Source organism: Trachypithecus francoisi, unplaced genomic scaffold (assembly GCF_009764315.1).
Source record: "Trachypithecus francoisi isolate TF-2019V2 unplaced genomic scaffold, Tfra_2.0 Lachesis_group10, whole genome shotgun sequence".
Lineage (NCBI taxonomy): Eukaryota > Metazoa > Chordata > Mammalia > Primates > Cercopithecidae > Trachypithecus > Trachypithecus francoisi.
This window is the reverse complement of record NW_022681455.1, coordinates 56,217,730-56,236,153: the sequence shown is the minus strand read 5'-3', so window position 1 is coordinate 56,236,153 and position 18,424 is coordinate 56,217,730. Positions and strand designations below refer to the sequence as shown.

At 35.5% G+C, this 18,424-nt stretch overlaps 1 protein-coding gene across 2 annotated transcripts in view; it reads left to right on the top strand.

Annotated features, from left to right (window-relative positions):
* The window catches only part of COL21A1 (collagen type XXI alpha 1 chain), a 201,247-nt gene that overhangs the window by 63,583 nt on the left and 119,240 nt on the right, over positions 1 to 18,424 (top strand). For both annotated transcript variants that reach the window (XM_033217499.1, XM_033217498.1), the window contains exons 3-5: positions 8,863 to 9,414; positions 17,496 to 17,664; positions 17,759 to 17,975. In XM_033217499.1, coding sequence (XP_033073390.1) covers positions 8,863 to 9,414; positions 17,496 to 17,664; positions 17,759 to 17,975 — 938 coding nt within the window. The remainder of the gene's footprint in view (positions 1 to 8,862; positions 9,415 to 17,495; positions 17,665 to 17,758; positions 17,976 to 18,424) is intronic.

The window sequence follows — 18,424 nt, the reverse complement described above, 5'->3', positions numbered from 1 at the left end:
CTGGAAATTAAACTAGGGGAGTTCAAGTAATGGTTTTAAGGGTCTCATTCTTACTGTTTTTGATTCTGTAACTCCCTAAAATAAATGAATTGCTATGTTACTCATTAACTGAAAAGAAAAGCTTCCTTCAGAGATAATTTTGAGAGGACTCTATGGCAATAGTTTATTCAATTAACACATCAAGCTTTGGAACGAACAGTCTGATATTGAGTCCATGTTCAGCCACTTTTGAGCTGTATGATAGGAAGATAAAGCCTTGTAGATTGGTTATCAGGATTGAATGAGATAATGCATGTTAATGGTTTAGCACAGTACATCTCAGTGAATGTTGTTATTGCTTGTAAGAAAGCTTGCATATAGAGATAAAGAGCTATATTAATTATAGTTCTGTTACCCAGACTATCATTTAGAGATAGCATACTTTTTTAAAAAAAAAGTTGGCTTATGTTCACATTTTAAAACTCATAAACATTCTACTTTAAAATAACTATGGTCTCTATAAAAGTTAAATGAGATGGTTTGATAATTTGATTCAACTTGGCTTAAAATTTATTAATACAATGATATTTAAAGCTTGCTTATCACTTTTATAGTTTAATTCATGCAATCACTCTATAATGTGTATACTCTTTCCTTTTTTTTTTTTCTTGGGTGGGAAAAGGGATTTTAAAAAGTTAAGGGGCTTACCTAGTATAATACAGCTTGTGAGGGCAGTAATTAGTATTTGAACTATGTTTTTGCTCTTCAATCCCATTCCTTTTCTATAATGGCATTCATCTCTCTAAGGAAGAGATTCTCAGGACGGATATTATGTCTAGGGCTTATTAATGGCATTATTTGCTTGTGTGCCCATGCTCTTGACTAACTTTGAAGTTATGAAATACATGTTCTGTGGCTCTGTGACAGGGAGAAGGGTAGGAAGGGCCAAGAATAACCCTCTAAGAGTGAATCAGGTGGCACACAAACACTAGCAGCTTCAGACAACAATGAGTCTCGGTATTTAGGAAGGGCCAACATTGAAAAGCTCTGCCAACAAACTTTTCTATCCTTTCGTCTCCCCACACAAAAAACAAACAAACAAACAAACGAAAAAAACCAATAAAAGCATAAACCTTTAATCCTAGTCCATCCAGCTTCCAAGCTTCCAAAAATAACAGAAAAATTGCATTCCCTTGGGTTAGCAAGTTTGCCTCTGGGCAGAACTCTGTTTCTGCTGTCCCTTCCTTGACCTCTGGCAGTGACCACCATGGCAGAGGTTGTTGGAATTGTGTCCGTTACACCTTCTGAGGATACTACTACCTGTAGTAGAGCACTTTAGGAATAATGTCATAATCACAGATACATTTTTGAGACAAATCCCTATTTTGGCAATTCTTTTTATTTTTTGAACTTCTTGACTGTTATAAATTTAGGAGGGGGTGGCAACCTAACTGTGGAAGGTCAGAAAAGGTTTTATGGTAAAACTGACAGGCAATCAGGGATCTGAAACAAGAGTATTAGTCAGGTAAAGAGAAAGACATTCTAATAAAAGGGAAGAGCAATTGCAAAGGTCCAGAGTTGGGAGACTAACACAGACTAAAAGATAAACTGGTTCGTTGGGGCAATACCGATAGTTTGGAATGGCTAACAAAATGCACAGAAAAGAACAGCTGTATTTGTCTTTTTCCGTAACTTTGGTACTCAAATCAGCAATAATAGCTATTATTTATAGCCCGTATGATAATGAGATAATTCATGCTTTGTTTTACATTTAGCATGCTAGCATTTATCACAGGGAAAGTATTTTTCTTCTTTTTTTTTTTTTGACTTTTTTTTTTATTATTATACTTTAAGTTCTAGGGTACATGTGCACAACGTGCAGGTTTGTTACATATGTATACTTGTGCCATGTTGGTGTGCTGCACCCATCAACTCATCAGCACCCATCAACTCATCATTTGCATCAGGTATATCTCCCAGTGCCATCCCTCCCCACTATCCCCTCCCTAAAATAGGCCCTGGTGTGTGATGTTCCCCTTCCAGAGTCCAAGTGATCTCATTGTTCAATTCCCACCTATGAGTGAGAACATGCGGTGTTTGGTTTTCTGTTCTTGTGATAGTTTGCTAAGAATGATGGTTTCCAGCTGCATCCATGTCCCTACAAAGGACACGAACTCATCCTTTTTTATGGATGCATAGTATTTTATGGTGTATATGTGCCACATTTTCTTAATCCAGTCTGTCACTGATGGACATTTGGGTTGATTCCAAGTCTTTGCTATTGTGAATAGTGCTGCAATAAACATACATGTGCATGTGTCTTTATAGCACCATGATTTATAATCCTTTGGGTATATACCCAGTAATGGGATGGCTGGGTCATATGGTATTTCTAGTTCTAGATCCTTGAGGAATTGCTGTACTGTTTTCCATAATGGTTGAACTAGTTTACAATCCCACCAACAGTGTAAAAGTGTTCCTATTTCTCCACATCCTCTCCAACACCTGTTGTTTCCTGACTTTTTAATGATTGCCATTCTAACTGGTGTGAGATGGTATCTCATTGTGGTTTTGATTTGCATTTCTCTGATGGCGAGTGATGATGAGCATTTTTTCATGTGTCTGTTGGCTGTATGCATGTCTTCTTTAGAGAAGTGTCTGTTCATATCCTTTGCCCACTTTTTGATGGGGTTGTTTGTTTTTTTCTCACAAATTTGTTTGAGTTCTTTGTAGGTTCTGGATACTAGCCCTTTGTCAGATGAGTAGATTGCAAAAATTTTCTCCCATTCTGTGGGTTGCCTGTTCACTCAGATGGTAGTTTCTTTTGCTGTGCAGAAGCTCTTTAGTTTAAATAGATCCCATTTGTCAATTATGGCTTTTGTTGTTTTAGGCATGAAGTCCTTGCCCATGCCTGTGTCCTGAATGGTATTACCTAGGTTTTTTTCTAGGGTTTTGATGGTTTTAGGTCTAACATTTAAGTCTGAAATCCATCTTGAATTAATTTTCATATAAGGAGCAAGGAAAGGATCCAGTTTCAGCTTTCTACTTATGGCTAGCCAATTTTCCCAGCACCATTTATTAAATAGGGGATCCTTTCCCCATTTCTTGTTTTTGTCAGGTTTATCAAAGATCAGATGGCTGTAGATGTATGGTATTATTTCTGAGGACTCTGTTCTGTTCCATTGGTGTATATCTCTGTTTTGGTACCAGTACCATGCTGTTTTGGTTACTGTAGTCTTGTAGTACAGTTTGAAGTCAGGTAGCGTGATGCCTCCAGCTTTGTTCTTTTGACTTAGGATTGTCTTGGCCATGCAGTGTCTTTTTTGATTCCACATGAACTTTAAAGCACTTTTTCCAATTCTGTGAAGAAAGTCATTGGTAGCTTAATGGGGATGGCGTTGAATCTATAGATTACCTTGGGCAGTATGGCCATTTTCACGATATTGATTTTCCTATCCATGAGTGTGGAATGTTCTTCCATTTCTTTGTGTCCTCTTTTATTTAACTGAGCAGTGGTTTGTAGTTCTTGAAGAGGTCCTTTACATCCCTTTTAAGTTGGATTCCTAGGAATAAATTGCTTTTATTCTCTTTGAAGCAATTGTGAATGGAAGTTCATTCACAATTTAGCTGTTTGTTTGTTACTGGTGTATAAGAATGCTTGTGATTTTTGCACATTGATTTTGTATCCTGAGACTTTGCTGAAGTTGCTTATCAGCTTAAGGAGATTTTGGGCTGAGATGATGGGGTTTTCTAAATATACAATCATGTCATCTGCAAATAGGGACAATTTGACTTCTTCTTTTCCTAACTAAATACCCTTTATTTCTTTCTCTTTCCTGATTGCTCTAGCCAGAACTTCCAACACTATGTTGAATAGGAGTGATGAGAGAGGGCATCCCTGTCTTGTGCCAGTTTTCAAAGTGAATGCTTCCAGTTTTTGTCCATTCAGTATGATATTGGCTGTGGGTTTGTCATAAATAGCTCTTATTATTTTGAGATACGGTCCATCAATACCGAATTTATTGAGAGTTTTTAGCATGAAGGGCTGTTGAATTTTGTCAAAGGCTTTTTCTGCGTCTATTGTGATAATCATGTGGTTTTTGCCTTTGGTTCTGTTTATATGCTGGATTACGTTTATTGATTTGTGTATGTTGACCCAGCCTTGCATCCCAGGGATGAAGCCCACTTGATCATGGTGGATAAGCTTTTTGATGTGCTATTGAATTCAGTTTGCCAGTATTTTATTGAGGATTTTTGCATCAATATTCATCAGGGATATTGGTCTGAAATTCTCTTTTTTTGTTGTGTCTCTGCCAGGCTTTGGTATCAGGATGATGTTGGCCTCATAAAATGAGCTAGGAAGGATTCCCTCTTTTTCTATTGATTGGAATAATTTCAGAAGGAATGGTACCAGCTCCTCCTTGTACCTCTGGTAGAATTCAGCTGTGAATCCATCTGGTCCTGGACTTTTTTTGGTTGGTAGGCTATTAATTATTGCCTCAATTTCAGAGCCTGCTATTTGTCTATTCAGGGATTCAACTTCTTCCTGGTTTAGTCTTGGGAGAGTGTAAGTGTCCAGGAAATTATCCATTTCTTCTAGATTTTCTAGTTTATTTGTGTGCAGGTGTTTATAGTATTCTCTGATGGTAGTTTGTATTTCTGTGGGGTCAGTGGTGATATCTCCTTTATCATTTTTTATTGTGTCTTTTTGATTCTTCTCTCTTTTCTTCTTTATTAGTCTTGCTAGCGGTCTATCAATTTTGTTGATCTTTTCAAAAAACCAACTCCTGGATTCATTGATTTTTTGGAGGCTTTTTTGTGTGTCTATCTCCCTCAGTTCTGTTCTGATCTTAGTTATTTCTTGCCTTCTGCTAGCTTTTGAATGTGTTTGCTCTTGCTTCTCTAGTTCTATTAATTGTGATGTTAGAGTGTCAATTTTAGATTTTTCCTGCTTTCTCTTGTGGGCATTTAGTGCTATAAATTTCCCTCTACACATTGTTTTAAATGTGTCCCAGAGATTCTGGTATGTTGTATTTTTGTTCTCGTTGGTTTCAAAGAACATCTTTATTTCTGCCTTCATTTCATTATGTACCCAGTAGTCATTCAGGAGCAGGTTGTTCAGTTTCCATGTAGTTGAGCGGTTTTGATTGATTTTCTTAGTCCTGAGTTCTAGTTTGATTGCACTGTGGTCTGAGAGACAGTTTGTTATAATTTCTGTTCTTGTACATTTGCTGAGGAGTGCTTTACTTCCAACTATGTGGTCAATTTTTGAATAAGTGCGATGTGGTACTGAGAAGAATGTATATTCTGTTGATTTGGGGTGGAGAATTCTGTAGATGTCTGTTAGGTCCGCTTGGTGCAGAGATGACTTCAATTCCTGGATATCCTTGTTAACTTTCTGTCTCGTTGACCTGTCTAATGTTGACAGTGGGGTGTTGAAGTCTCTCATTATTATTGTATGGGAGTCTAAGTCTCTTTGTAAGTCTCTAAGGACTTGCTTTATGAATCTAGGTGCTCCTGTATTGGGTGCATATATATTTAGGATAGTTAGCTCTTCCTGTTGAATTGATCCCTTTACCATTATGTAATGGCCTTCTTTGTCTCTTTTGATCTTTGATGGTTTAAATTCTGTTTTATCAGAGACTAGGATTGCAACCCCTGCTTTTTTTTTATTCTCCATTTGCTTGGTAGATCTTTCTCCATCCCTTTATTTTGAGCCTACATGTATCTCTGCATGTGAGATGGGTCTCTTGAATACAGCAAATTGATGGGTCTTTACTCTTTATCCAATTTGCCAGTCTGTGACTTTTAATTGGACCATTTAGTCCATTTATGTTTAAGGTTAATATTGTTATGTGTGAACTTGATCCTGTCATTGTGATATTAGCTGGTTATTTTGCTTGTTAGTTGATGCAGTTTCTTCCTAGCCTCGATGGTCTTTACATTTTGGCATGTTTTTGCAATGGCTGGTACTGGTTGTTCCTTTCCATGTTTAGTGCTTCCTTCAAGATCTCTTGTAGGGCAGACCTGGTGGTGACAAAATCTCTAAGCATTTGCTTATCTGTAAAGGATTTTATTTCTCCTTCGCTGATGAAACTCAGTTTGGCTAGATATGAAATTCTGGGTTGAAAATTATTTTCTGTAAGAATGTTGAATATTGGCCCCCACTCTCCTCTGGCTTGTAGAGTTTCTGCCGAGAGATCTGCTGTTAGTCTGATGTGCTTCCCTTTGTGGGTAACCTGACCTTTCTCTCTGGCTGCCCTTAACATTTTTTCCTTCATTTCAACTTTGGTGAATCTGACAATTATGTATCTTGGAGTTGCTCTTCTTGAGGAGTATCTTTGTGGCGTTCTTTGTATTTCCTGAATTTGAATGTTGGCCTGCCTTACTAGGTTGGAGAAGTTCTCCTGGATGATATCCTGAAGAGTGTTTTCCAACTTGGTTCCATTTTCCCCCTCACTTTCAGGCACACCAATCAGACATAGATTTGGTCTTTTCACATAATCCCGTATTTCTTGGAGGCTTTGTTCATTTCTTTTTCCTTTCTTTTTACTCTAGACTTCTCTTCTCACTTCATTTCATTCATTTTTTTCTTCAATCATTGAAACTCTTTCTTCCAGTTGATCGAGTCAGTTACTGAAGCTTGTGCATTTGTCTTGTATTTCTCATGTCACGATTTTTTTAATTTTTTTTTTTTTTTTTCTTGAGACGGAGTCTCACTCTGTCGCCCAGGCTGGAGTGCAGTGGCCAGATCTCAGCTCACTGCAAGCTCCGACTCCCGGGTTTACACCATTCTCCTGCCTCAGCCTCCCGAGTAGCTGGGACTACAGGCGCCTGCCACCTCACCCGGCTAGTTTTTTGTATTTTTTAGTAGAGACAGGGTTTCACCAGGTTAGCCAGGATGGTCTCGATCTCCTGACCTTGTGATCCACCCGTCTCAGCCTCCCAAAGTGCTGGGATTACAGGCTTGAGCCACCGCGCCCGGCCTCGTGTCACGATTTTTATCTCTGTCAGTTCGTTTATGGCCTTCTTTGCATTGATTATTCTAGTTATCCATTCTTCCATTCTTTTTTCAAGATTTTCAGTTTCTTTGCGCTGGGTACATAGTTCCTCCTTTAGCTCTGAGAAGTTTGATCGACTGAAGCCTTCTTCTCTCTACTCGTCAAAGTCATTCTCCGTCCAGCTTTGATCCATTGCTGGCCATGAGCTGCGTTTCTCTGATTTTTAGATGTGCTCTGATTTTTTGAATTTCCAGCTTTTCTGCCCTGCTTTTTTCCCATCTTTGTGGTTTTATCTGCCTTTGGTCTTTGATGCTGGTGACGTACTGAGGGGTTTTGGTGTCGGTGTCCTTTCTGTTTGTTAGTTTTCCTTCTGACAGTCAGGACCCTCAGCTGTAGGTCTGTTGGAGATTGCTTGAGGTCTACTCCAGACCCTGTTTGCCTGGGTATCAGCAGCGGAGGCTGCAGAAGATAGAATATTGCTGAACAGTGAGTGCTGCTCTCTGATTCTTGCTCTGGAAGCTACATCTCAGGGGTGTACCCCACTGTGTGAGGTGTGAGGTGTCGGTCTGCACCTAGTGGTGGATGTCCACCAGTTAGGCTACTCAGGGGTCAGTGACCCACTTGAGCAGGCAGATTGTCCATTCTCAGATCTCAATCTCCGTGCTGGGAGATCCACTGCTCTCTTCAAAGCTGTCGGACAGGGTCATTAACATCTGCAGAGGTTTCTGCTGCCCTTTTTTTTTTTTTTTTGCTATGCCCTGTCCCCAAAGGTGGAGTCTGCAGAGACAGGCAGGCCTCCTTGAGCTGAGATGGGCTCCATCCAGTTCGAGCTTCCTGGAGGCTTTGTTTACCTACTTAAGTCTCAGCAATGGCGGGTGCCCCTCCCCCAGCCTCGCTGCTGCCTTGCAGTTAGATCTCAGACTAATGTGCTAGCAATGAGGGAGGCTCTGTGGGCGTGGGACCCTCCCAGCCAGGTGTGGGATATAATCTCCTGGTGTGCCATTTGCTAAGACCCTTGGTAAAGCACAGTATTAGGGCGGGAGTTACCGGATTCTCCAGTTGTTGTATTTCTCAGTTTCTAAGGGGATTCTCTTCCCCCTTGCACTTCCCAAGTGAGGTGATGCCTCGCCCTGCTTCAGCTCTCACTGGTCAGGCTGCACCAGCTGACCAGCACTGATTGTCTGGCACTCCCCACTGAGATGAACCTGGTACCTCAGTTGAAAATGCAGAAATCACCCGTCTTCTGTGTTGCTCGCGCTGGGAGCTGGAGGCTGGAGCTCTTCCTATTTGGCCATCTTGCTCGCACACCCCGGCAAAGTCTTTTTCTCTCCACAACTGCTTATAACTTGTTCCAATGTAACTTGCATCAAAGATGGTATTTTTTTCCCCAAAAAGGACCTTAGGATGTGCTGACCACATGTGTTTCCTGGTAACTTGAAACGAGAATCTCTATCTCTACTAAGCAAGGAATAGCTTTATACCTTTAACCATAGATTGTTAGGACAATTTGATGCTCTGACTACATTATTCACTGAATATGAGACATCAGACCTTTAGAAACTCATCTTGGATATAATGCAAGAGTTGATTCATTGGGTGATCTTGGTTCATTTAACTTTTATCAACTATTAATATATCAAAGATGAAATTTTATTGGCTAAGTCCTGAAGTTGGTAGAAAATCTGTTTTTAATTTTTTTCTCCCTATTCACTGGCTTATATTTTTGTAAATATTTCAGGTTAGCATTAAGCTACACATATTTCATTGACAATTTAAAATAAGCCGTGATGTTAGTGTATAGCTGAAACTCATAAATTTAAAATCTCTCCCTTTTTGCTTTTTATGTAAAAGATATGCTATGATGGTTTTCTTTTGCACTTAGGTTGTCGTACTGCTCCGACAGATTTAGTTTTCATCTTAGATGGCTCTTATAGTGTTGGCCCAGAAAACTTTGAAATAGTGAAAAAGTGGCTTGTCAATATCACAAAAAACTTTGACATAGGGCCAAAGTTTATTCAAGTTGGAGTGGTTCAATATAGTGACTACCCTGTGCTGGAGATTCCTCTTGGAAGCTATGATTCAGGAGAACATTTGACGGCAGCAGTGGAATCCATACTCTACTTAGGAGGAAACACAAGGACAGGGAAGGCCATCCAGTTTGCCCTCGATTACCTTTTTGCCAAGTCCTCACGATTTCTGACTAAGATAGCAGTGGTACTTACGGATGGCAAATCCCAAGATGACGTCAAGGATGCAGCTGAAGCAGCAAGAGATAGTAAGATAACATTATTTGCCATTGGTGTTGGTTCAGAAACAGAAGATGCCGAACTTAGAGCTATTGCCAACAAGCCTTCGTCTACTTATGTGTTTTATGTGGAAGACTATATTGCAATATCCAAAATAAGGGAAGTGATGAAGCAGAAACTTTGTGAAGGTAAGCCTTAAAATGCCTTAATATAATTTGGAGACAATTAATCATTGTGCTTTTTACATTTTGATATAATCTCTGCATTAACACTGGTGTAGATCATTATATTTAATGTCAATTATAATGTTACAACATTTATAATGTTATAAATGTTACATTTACACTGTGAGCACAAATTTTTCGTTTTATATGTATTTAGGATAAATTTTGATTTTTAGAAATAATTTACAAATCTACATATGGAAAGTACAGTATTTTGTAACATTTATTATTTTTCTTTTTCAGTTATAACATGTCTGTGGTAGAGATTGTAGAAAAAAGGCACAAAGAATAAAAAAATATATAAATCACACATAATCGTATCACCCCATTAATGAGTTTTTCTATATTTTACATTCTAGTTTTTTTCCTTTTTTCCCTGGTATGTTTTAGTTTACCCTTCTGCCTAAATCAAGATACTATTGCATATATAGTTTCATACTTTATTTTTGTATTATATACTCTTGTGTATAAAATTTTTATATTCTATTCACGATAGCAGGCAAGTTCCTACTGTAATTTATTTTAAATTTTTCCTGTTTTTGTACATTTAGTTTATTGCTGTTTTGCTAATATAAATGACAAAAATGAATATTCTTATACATAGTTCTGAGCTAGAATTTCATTATTTCTTGATAAAAAAAGCTTCAAACTACTGACATTTTTAAAGTTGGGAAAAACATGTTAAAATTGCACTTTAAAAAAGCTTAACTTCCCTTTCACACAACATTTCAAAATAAAATAACAGTTTATTAATTATGTTTATATTGTTTCATAAAATCTAACTTCATGTTCATGAAAATTGCATGGTATGGGAAGGTCCCAATTTTGGTAAAAGTTAATCCTATTATGGCATAGACATGCTAATGTTCACATTATTTTAGGGGAGAGTAATTTTTTATATCTCTTATTTTTTAATAATATAGGGATTTAGTGTACCATGTTAAAGTAATATTCATATAAAGTGAATATTAGTTTGTCTACAAAAGCTCCCAAAGTGGGTGGCTTCACAGTTGACAAAAAAATTCTGTGTGTTTATGGGTTAGGAAACAAATTATATCATTAATTCCTCTGTTTTCTTCACATTTGCTTGTGGGATATGGTAGAGGAAAACATTTTTAAATTTTCATATTGAAGAGACTATAAAAAATTAAACATCTTCTTCCATGAAACTTTAAGTAAAGGTACTATAATAAGTACAAATCGCCACCACAGTTCTTCTTTTTATGAATCTCTAGTAGTAAGATTTTGTTGACGTTTATCATCCTGAACAGGCAAATAGGATTTAAATTTTTAATATGTGGTCATATTAGTTAGGATTCTTTGGTTTTGAAACCAGGTATTTTTCATTCTTAAAACAGACTTTTCCTGGAGAAATTTCATTTATCATTCATTTTTATCTTTAAATATAAATGTAACTGATACAATGTTTGTTCAGTATTTGCTTCAGAGACTTTTTCTGTGGATCTGTATTTTGGTAGATGCATTCTATTTTAATGATTCTAACTACACATGAAAGAGTAGGTGTGCTTAAAAGAGTTAAACATTCTTTTAGCTAAGATGTATCATCTATAAACAATCAAAATTGAAATCTTGCCAAATATATTTTCATTCACACTCGAAAAGATGTAAATAATTTCTGTGTCTAATCAGCACATATCTGCTGCACAATAGCCATCTTTTAAAATGTTTTTGAAATTGTACTTATGGAATTTATATAGGTGTTCTGCACTTGACTTTTTATACTTGATTAGAGTATGATTAATGCAGTAAACTAAAACATTGCTATATTACAACAGCCACAAACCATGTAATCTGTATTTGAATCATCTGACAAATTCACAAATGCTTTTTCTTTGATACATACTTAACTTCTACTTTGAAGTGTTAACATGTAGGATGACCATTTCCTAATACTGTTCATTTTTACACTCTGCTGTAGTTAAATCACAATGAACAAAATATTATTGAGTTAAGTAATATTTATCACAGTTTGTTTCATCTTTATGGACCTATAATTTCTTTGAAAGAGTTGTATCTAATACTCTCCTTTCTCTGAAGGGTGATGGTTCCTTTATCTGTGTGAAAGACTTCTGCTGCTGCTGCTGCTGCTACTACTACTACTACTACTACTACTACTACTACTACTACTGGTACTACTACTAATACTAGTACTACTACTACTACTACTACTTCTACTCTTACTACTATTGCTACTACTACTACTGCTACTTCTTTTTCTTCCTCCTTCTCCTACCTCCCTCCTCCTCCTTCCTCCCTCTTTCTTTCCTCCTCCTCCCTCCCTTCCCCCTTCCTCCCCCTTCCTTCTTCTCCTTCATGTTTCTCTTTCCCCCTCATATAAAAGACATTAACATGAAACCTAGTCTCCTAACATTTTTTTAATGTATAGTATTGTGAATTATAAGCACAATGTTGTACAGCATATCTTTGGAACTTTTTCATCTTGCTTGACTGAAACCTCCATACTTCCTTCCCTCCCTCCTTCTCTTCCTTCCTTCCTTCCTTCCTCCCTTCCTCCCTCTTTTCCTTCCTCTTTCTTTCTTTCTTTCTTTCTTTCTTTCTGGGTAATGGTCAGCCTAACATGTATGAGGTAACATTTCATTGTAGTTTTGATTAGAATTTTTCTGATGATTAGTGATGTTGGACATTTTTCCCGTATACCTGAGGCCATTTGCATGTCATTTTTGGAGAAATGTTTATTTAAGTCCTCTGTCCATTCCTTAAACAGTTTTTTTGTTGCCGAGTTGGAGTTTTTTATTTATTTTGAATGTTAACCCCTTATCAGATATATGGTTTGCAAATATTTTATCCTACTTCACAGATTGCCTTTTTACAGTGTTTTTTTCTCCTTTGCTGCACAGAAGCTTTTTAGTTTGCTATAATCTCAGTTGTCTGTTTTTGCTTTTTTTGTTGCCAGTGAATTTGGAATAAATCCAAGAAATCATTACCAGACTGATGTTATGAAGCTTTTCCCCAGTTTTCTTTTAGAAATGTTATAGTTTCAGGTCTTATGTTTAAGTCTTTGAATTGTTTTTTGTATGTGGTGTAAAATAAAGGTCCAATATTATTCTTTTGCGTGTGGATATCTGGTTTTCCCAGCACCATTGATTGAAGAGATCCTTTCCCCATCAGGCAGCCTTACCACCCTTGTCAAAGATAATTTCACTGATGCATGCAAGAGTGTTTTCTGGGCTCTCTATTCTGTTCCATTTGTCTATATGTTTGGTTGTATGCCTTTAGCATACTGTTTTGATTACTCTAGCTTTGCAATATATTTTGAAATCAGGAAGTATGAGGTCTTTAGTTTAATTTTTGTTTCCCAAGATTGTTTTGACTTAGGTCTTTTGAGGTTTCATATAAATTTTAGGAAAGCTTTTTCTATTTCTATAAAAAATGTCATTGGGATTTTTATAGGGATTGCATTGAATCTGTAGATCACGTTAGGCAGTGTGGAGTTTTTAAGTAATATTGTCTACCAATCCATGAACACAAGATATATCTCCATTTATTCCTTCTTCAGTTTCTTTTATCAATATTTTGTAGTTTTCAATGTACAAGTTTTTTGATTCTTTGGTTAAGTTTATTTCTAAGTATTTTATTATTTTTATGCTTTGTAAATGGGATTATTTTCTTAATGTTCTTTTTAAATTGTTGTTACTGTATAGGAACACAACTGATTTTTGTATGTTGAATTTGTATTCTCCAACTTTGCTTAATTGGTTTATTCTAACCATTTTTTTGGCATGGAATCTTTTATGTATAATCATTAGGGTTTTCTATATTTATTCATGCTATCTGTGAACAGAGATAATTTTCTTTTGTGATTTGAATCCCTTTTATTTATTTTCTTGCCTAATTCCTCTGGCTAGTACAATGTTGAGTAGAAGTGGTGAAATTAGGCATCTTTATCTTGTTCCTCATCTTAGAGGAAAATCTTTTAACATTTTACCATTGAGTATGATGGTGGCTGTGAACTTTTCAAATATGGTCTTTATTATGTTAAAGTAGTTTCCTTCTATTCCTTACTTGTGTGCTTTAATCATAAAATAGTGCTGATTTTTGTCAATTTTTTCTGCCTCCATTGAGATGATCATGTTGTCTTTATCCTTCATTCTGTCAATGACACCTTTATTGATTTTATATGTCAAACTCTTTCATCCTGTGGATAATTTCCATTTGGTCATGGTGTATAATGTTTTTGATGTACTGTTAAATTCAGTTTGTTAGTATTTCATTGGGGATATTTACATCTGTATTCATCAGGGATATTGGCTTGTAGTTTTATTTTATTATGGTATCTTTTACTGGCTTTGGTATCAGATTAATGCTGGCCTTATAAAAATAAGGCCAGTGTTCACTTCTCTTCAATTTTTAGAAAGATCTTAAGAAAGATAGGTATTAATTCTTCTTTAAATGTCTGGTAGAATTCACCACTGAAGCCACCTGGTACTAGGCTTTTATTGTTGGGGTGTTTTGATTACTGATTTAAATTTCCTTTAATCTGTAGTTATAGGTCTGTTCATATATTCTATTTATTCATGTTTCAATTTTGGTAGGTTATGTGTTCTAGAAATTTATCTGTTTCTTCTAGGTTACCAGTTTGTTGATATATAGTTGTTCATAGTGGTCACTTAAAAGCTTTTTTATTTCTGTGGCATCAATTGTAATATCTCTTCTTTCACTTCTTGTTTTATTTGAGTCTTCTCTCTTTTCACTTAATCTAGTTAAAGGTTTGTCAATTTTGTTGATTTTTTTCCAAAAAAAGCAACTCTTAGCTTTGTTGATTTCTTTCTATTTTTCTATTTTATTTATTTCTGCTTAAATCTGAATTATTTTTTTCTTCCTGCTAACTTCGGGTTTAGTTTGTCTTTTTTTTTTTTTTGTAGGTCCTTGAGATGTAAAGTTGTTTATCTGATATCCTTTTTCTTTTTTAATGTAGGCATTTATTGCTATAAACTTCTCTCTTAGTACTGTTTTCCTGCATCTCATAAATTTTGGATGCTGTGTTTTTGTTTTCATCAGGTATTTTCTAACTTTGTCTCTGATTTCTTCTTTGACCTAATGGTTGTTCAAAAGTGTGCTATTTAATTTTTACATATTTGTGAATTTTTCAATTTTCCTCCTGTTGTTAATTTTTAGTTTTATTCCACTGTGGTTGAAAAATACACTGGTGTTGATTTCAGTCTTCTTAAATAAGACATGTTTTGTGATTTTTAACATATGGTCTGTCCTGGAGAATGTTTCATGTGCAGTTGAAGGGAATGTGTATTCTGCTGCTGTTTGGTGAAATATTCTGTATGTGTCTGCTAGGTTCATTTGGTCTATGTTCAAGTCTTCTATTTCTTTATTGATCTTCTGTTTGAATGTTCTAATCATTATTGAAATCCTCTACTATTTTTGTGTTTCCGTCTATTTCTCCCTTCAGTTCTGTAAATGTCTGCCTCATATTTTTTTTTACCATGGTGTTGGCTGCATATATAATCATAATTATTATATCTTCCTGATGAATTGACCCTTTTATCATAATAGGATATCTTTCTTTGTCTCTTGTTATTGTTTTGTACTGTGTGATATAAGTATAGACATCTCTGATGTCTTTTGGCTACCATTTGCATGGAATATCTTTTTTCATCTTTTCACTTACAGCCTATGTGTGTCCTTAAATTTAAAGTGATTCCTTTTCATTTCTTTTCTCTTTTCTTTCTTTCTCTTTTCCCCTTCCCTCCTTCCCTTCCCTCCCCTCCCCCCTCCCCTTTCCCTTTCCCTTTCCCTTTCCCTTTCCTTTGTCTCATTCTGTTGCCCAGGCTGGAGTGCAGTGGCATGATCATAGCTCACTGCAGCTTCAACCTCCCAGACTCAGTCAATCCTCCCACTTCAGCCTCCTGAGTAGCTGGGACTACAGGCACAAGCCACCATGCCTGGCTAACTTTGTTGTTTTTGTTTGTTTACTTTTGTTTTTGTTTTTGTAGAGATGGAATTTTGCCATGTTGCCCAGGCTAGAATCTTTTATAGATAGTACATAATTGGATTTATAGCTCTAAACCATTCAGCCTCTCTATGTACTTTGATTAAGGAATATAATCACTTACATTTAAGGTAATTACTGATAGGAAAAATTATTATTGCCATTTTGGTAATTATTTTCTGTCTTTCCTGTAGCTTTTTGTCCCTTTTTTTGTTTACTGTCTTCCTTTGTGTTTTATTGCTTTTTTTGTAGTGATGTCCTTTATCATTTTATTTATCTTCCACAAATATTTTCTTTGAGGTTATCATAGGGGTTATATGAAACATCATGTAATTATAACAACTTATTTTAAGTTGGTATGAAATTAAATTACATATAAATATTCTATATTTTTATTACCTCTCCTTTGTTACTGATGCCACAAATTGCATCTTTTTATATTTCATATCTGTTAACATATTTTTAAGTTACAGTTTTTAAAAATGCTTTTCTTTTAACTTTTACACCAGAATTAAAAGTCATTTATGTACCACTATTACAGTATTACAGTATTCTCTGTCTATATATTTACTTTTATCAGAAAAAATTTATACTATCTTATGCTTTTATGTTGCTGTTTAGTATACTTTTGTTCGATCTTGAAGGACTCCTTGAGAATTTCTTATAAGGCGGGTCTGATGGTGATGAACTTCCTCAGCTTATGTTTATCTGGAAAAGTCTTTATTTCTCCTTCATTTTTGAAGAACAGTTTTGCCAATCGTAGCATTCTTGGTTGGCAGGGTTTTTTTTCTTTTTTCCTTTCAGCACTTTGAATATGTCATCCCACTCCTGGCCTGTAATGGTTCTATTGAGAAATCTGCTGATAGTCTTACCAAGGTTCCCTTGTGCATAACAAGTCTCTTTTTTTTTCTTGCTGCTTTCAAAATGTGATCTTTGCCTTTAACTTTTGACAGTTGGATTATAATGTGTCTCAATGTGGATTTCTTTGGATTTAACTTAGCATATATTAGGCTTCTTGAATTTGAGTGTCCATATCCTTTTCCAGATTTGGGAAGTTGTTGGCCTCATTTCTTTAAATAAGCTTTTTGTCCCCCTTTCACCCTCTTCTTTTTTTTTCCTGGAACTCCCAAAATGCATATATTGGTGTGCTTGATGGTGTTACATAAATCTCTTAGGCTTTCTTCACTCTTTCTCATTCCTTTTTCTTTTTGTTTCTCTAACTGGATAATTTCAAGTGACCAATTATTGAGTTTGCTGATTCTTTCCCCTCTGCTTGTTAAAGTCTGCTAATAATCATCTTTAGTAAATTTTTTCAGTTATTGTATTCTTCAGCTAAAATATACTTATTACTTATATAGCTGACTATGTAATGCTAATGATTATTCTTAAGAAAATACTCTTTATAAGTATGATTAATGTATAATTAATTATAGATGAGATAATATGTCCAATTGAAGGACTTTCATGACTAGATGGGACCCAGGTTAAGTTTTTTCCAGAGAGATAGACTAATGATATTTGAGCTGTAGAAATATAAGCTGCTTGAACTGGAAAGAAAATCAAGAACAGAAAATAATTTTTACCCCTTAAATGCTAAGAATGCAAGAAAAGAATTTCAGTGTTCATTTTTGAATTCAATAAATTAAGAGCATTATCCAAAGTTGTATGACTAGTTGATAGGAAATCCTGGATGAGAATCACAAATCCTGTTCCATTGCTTTTCTTTTCCATAGGTGTTAGATTGTCTCATATTGCTATTGTCTCAATTTTTTGCTAAAGACAATACATTAATAAATATTTATCTTATATTTTTGTTTTACATTTATCCCCCATTTTTAGAGAAAAAGGCATATTAAGATCTCACTCTTAAATGTGTAAAATACTTCTACATTTTCTCAGAAAATGTATTCATGTACATTTATATACTATACATTTGTATACATATGTAGATTTTATAATTCTATTTATAGAATACTATATTGTTTAGTATTTCTCCCTTGATTTTTCTTTTCTTGTTTGAGTTGTCCATGATTAATCAACTTTTATTGCTTTTGCTTTATAGAATCTGTCTGTCCAACACGAATTCCAGTGGCAGCTCGTGATGAAAGGGGATTTGATATTCTTTTAGGTTTAGATGTAAATAAAAAGGTTAAGAAAAGAATACAGCTTTCACCAAAAAAGATAAAAGGATATGAAGTAACATCAAAAGTTGATTTATCAGAACTCACAAGGTATATATTATATGTTGACACAACTTTTTGGGGGCATTATGTCTATGGACATGTCAAGAATTCTTTAAGCTTACACTTGCTCTTCTTTTTCTAGCAATGTTTTCCCAGAAGGTCTTCCTCCATCATATGTATTTGTGTCTACCCAAAGATTTAAGGTCAAGAAAATATGGGATTTATGGAGAATATTAACTATTGATGGAAGGCCGCAAATAGCAGTTACCTTAAATGGTGTGGACAAAATATTATTATTTACAACAACCAGCATAATTAATGGCTCACAAGTGGTTACCTTTGCTAACCCTCAAGTTAAGGTAAAGATGCCTGGGATAATACCATGATTATGATATTAATGGGGAAGCACCATTGGGTTTATGTGTGTTGGGAAAAATAGGGCTGTAATTTTAACATGACTGGAAATATTTTTACCTTAAATTTTAATGTTTCTGTGTTGAGGAAAACTAACAAAGAAAGGAAAATTGTTTCTTGATCAATATGGGGACAAATGCTGAGGGGAACTGACATATTTTGAGTGCCTGCTACTAGGTACCAGGCACATTTAATTATAATAGCCATCCAATAAAGAAACCATTGCTCCCATTTTGCAGATGAACTAATATTCAAGTATGTTAAGTTCTCCCTCAAAGTAGAACAGATAATAAGTGATGACATCAGGAATTAAATTTTGGGTCTAGTTGACTTCAAAGTCCATATTGGTCTGTTTTACACTGCCATGTTCTATGGGATATTTACATAAAGACAT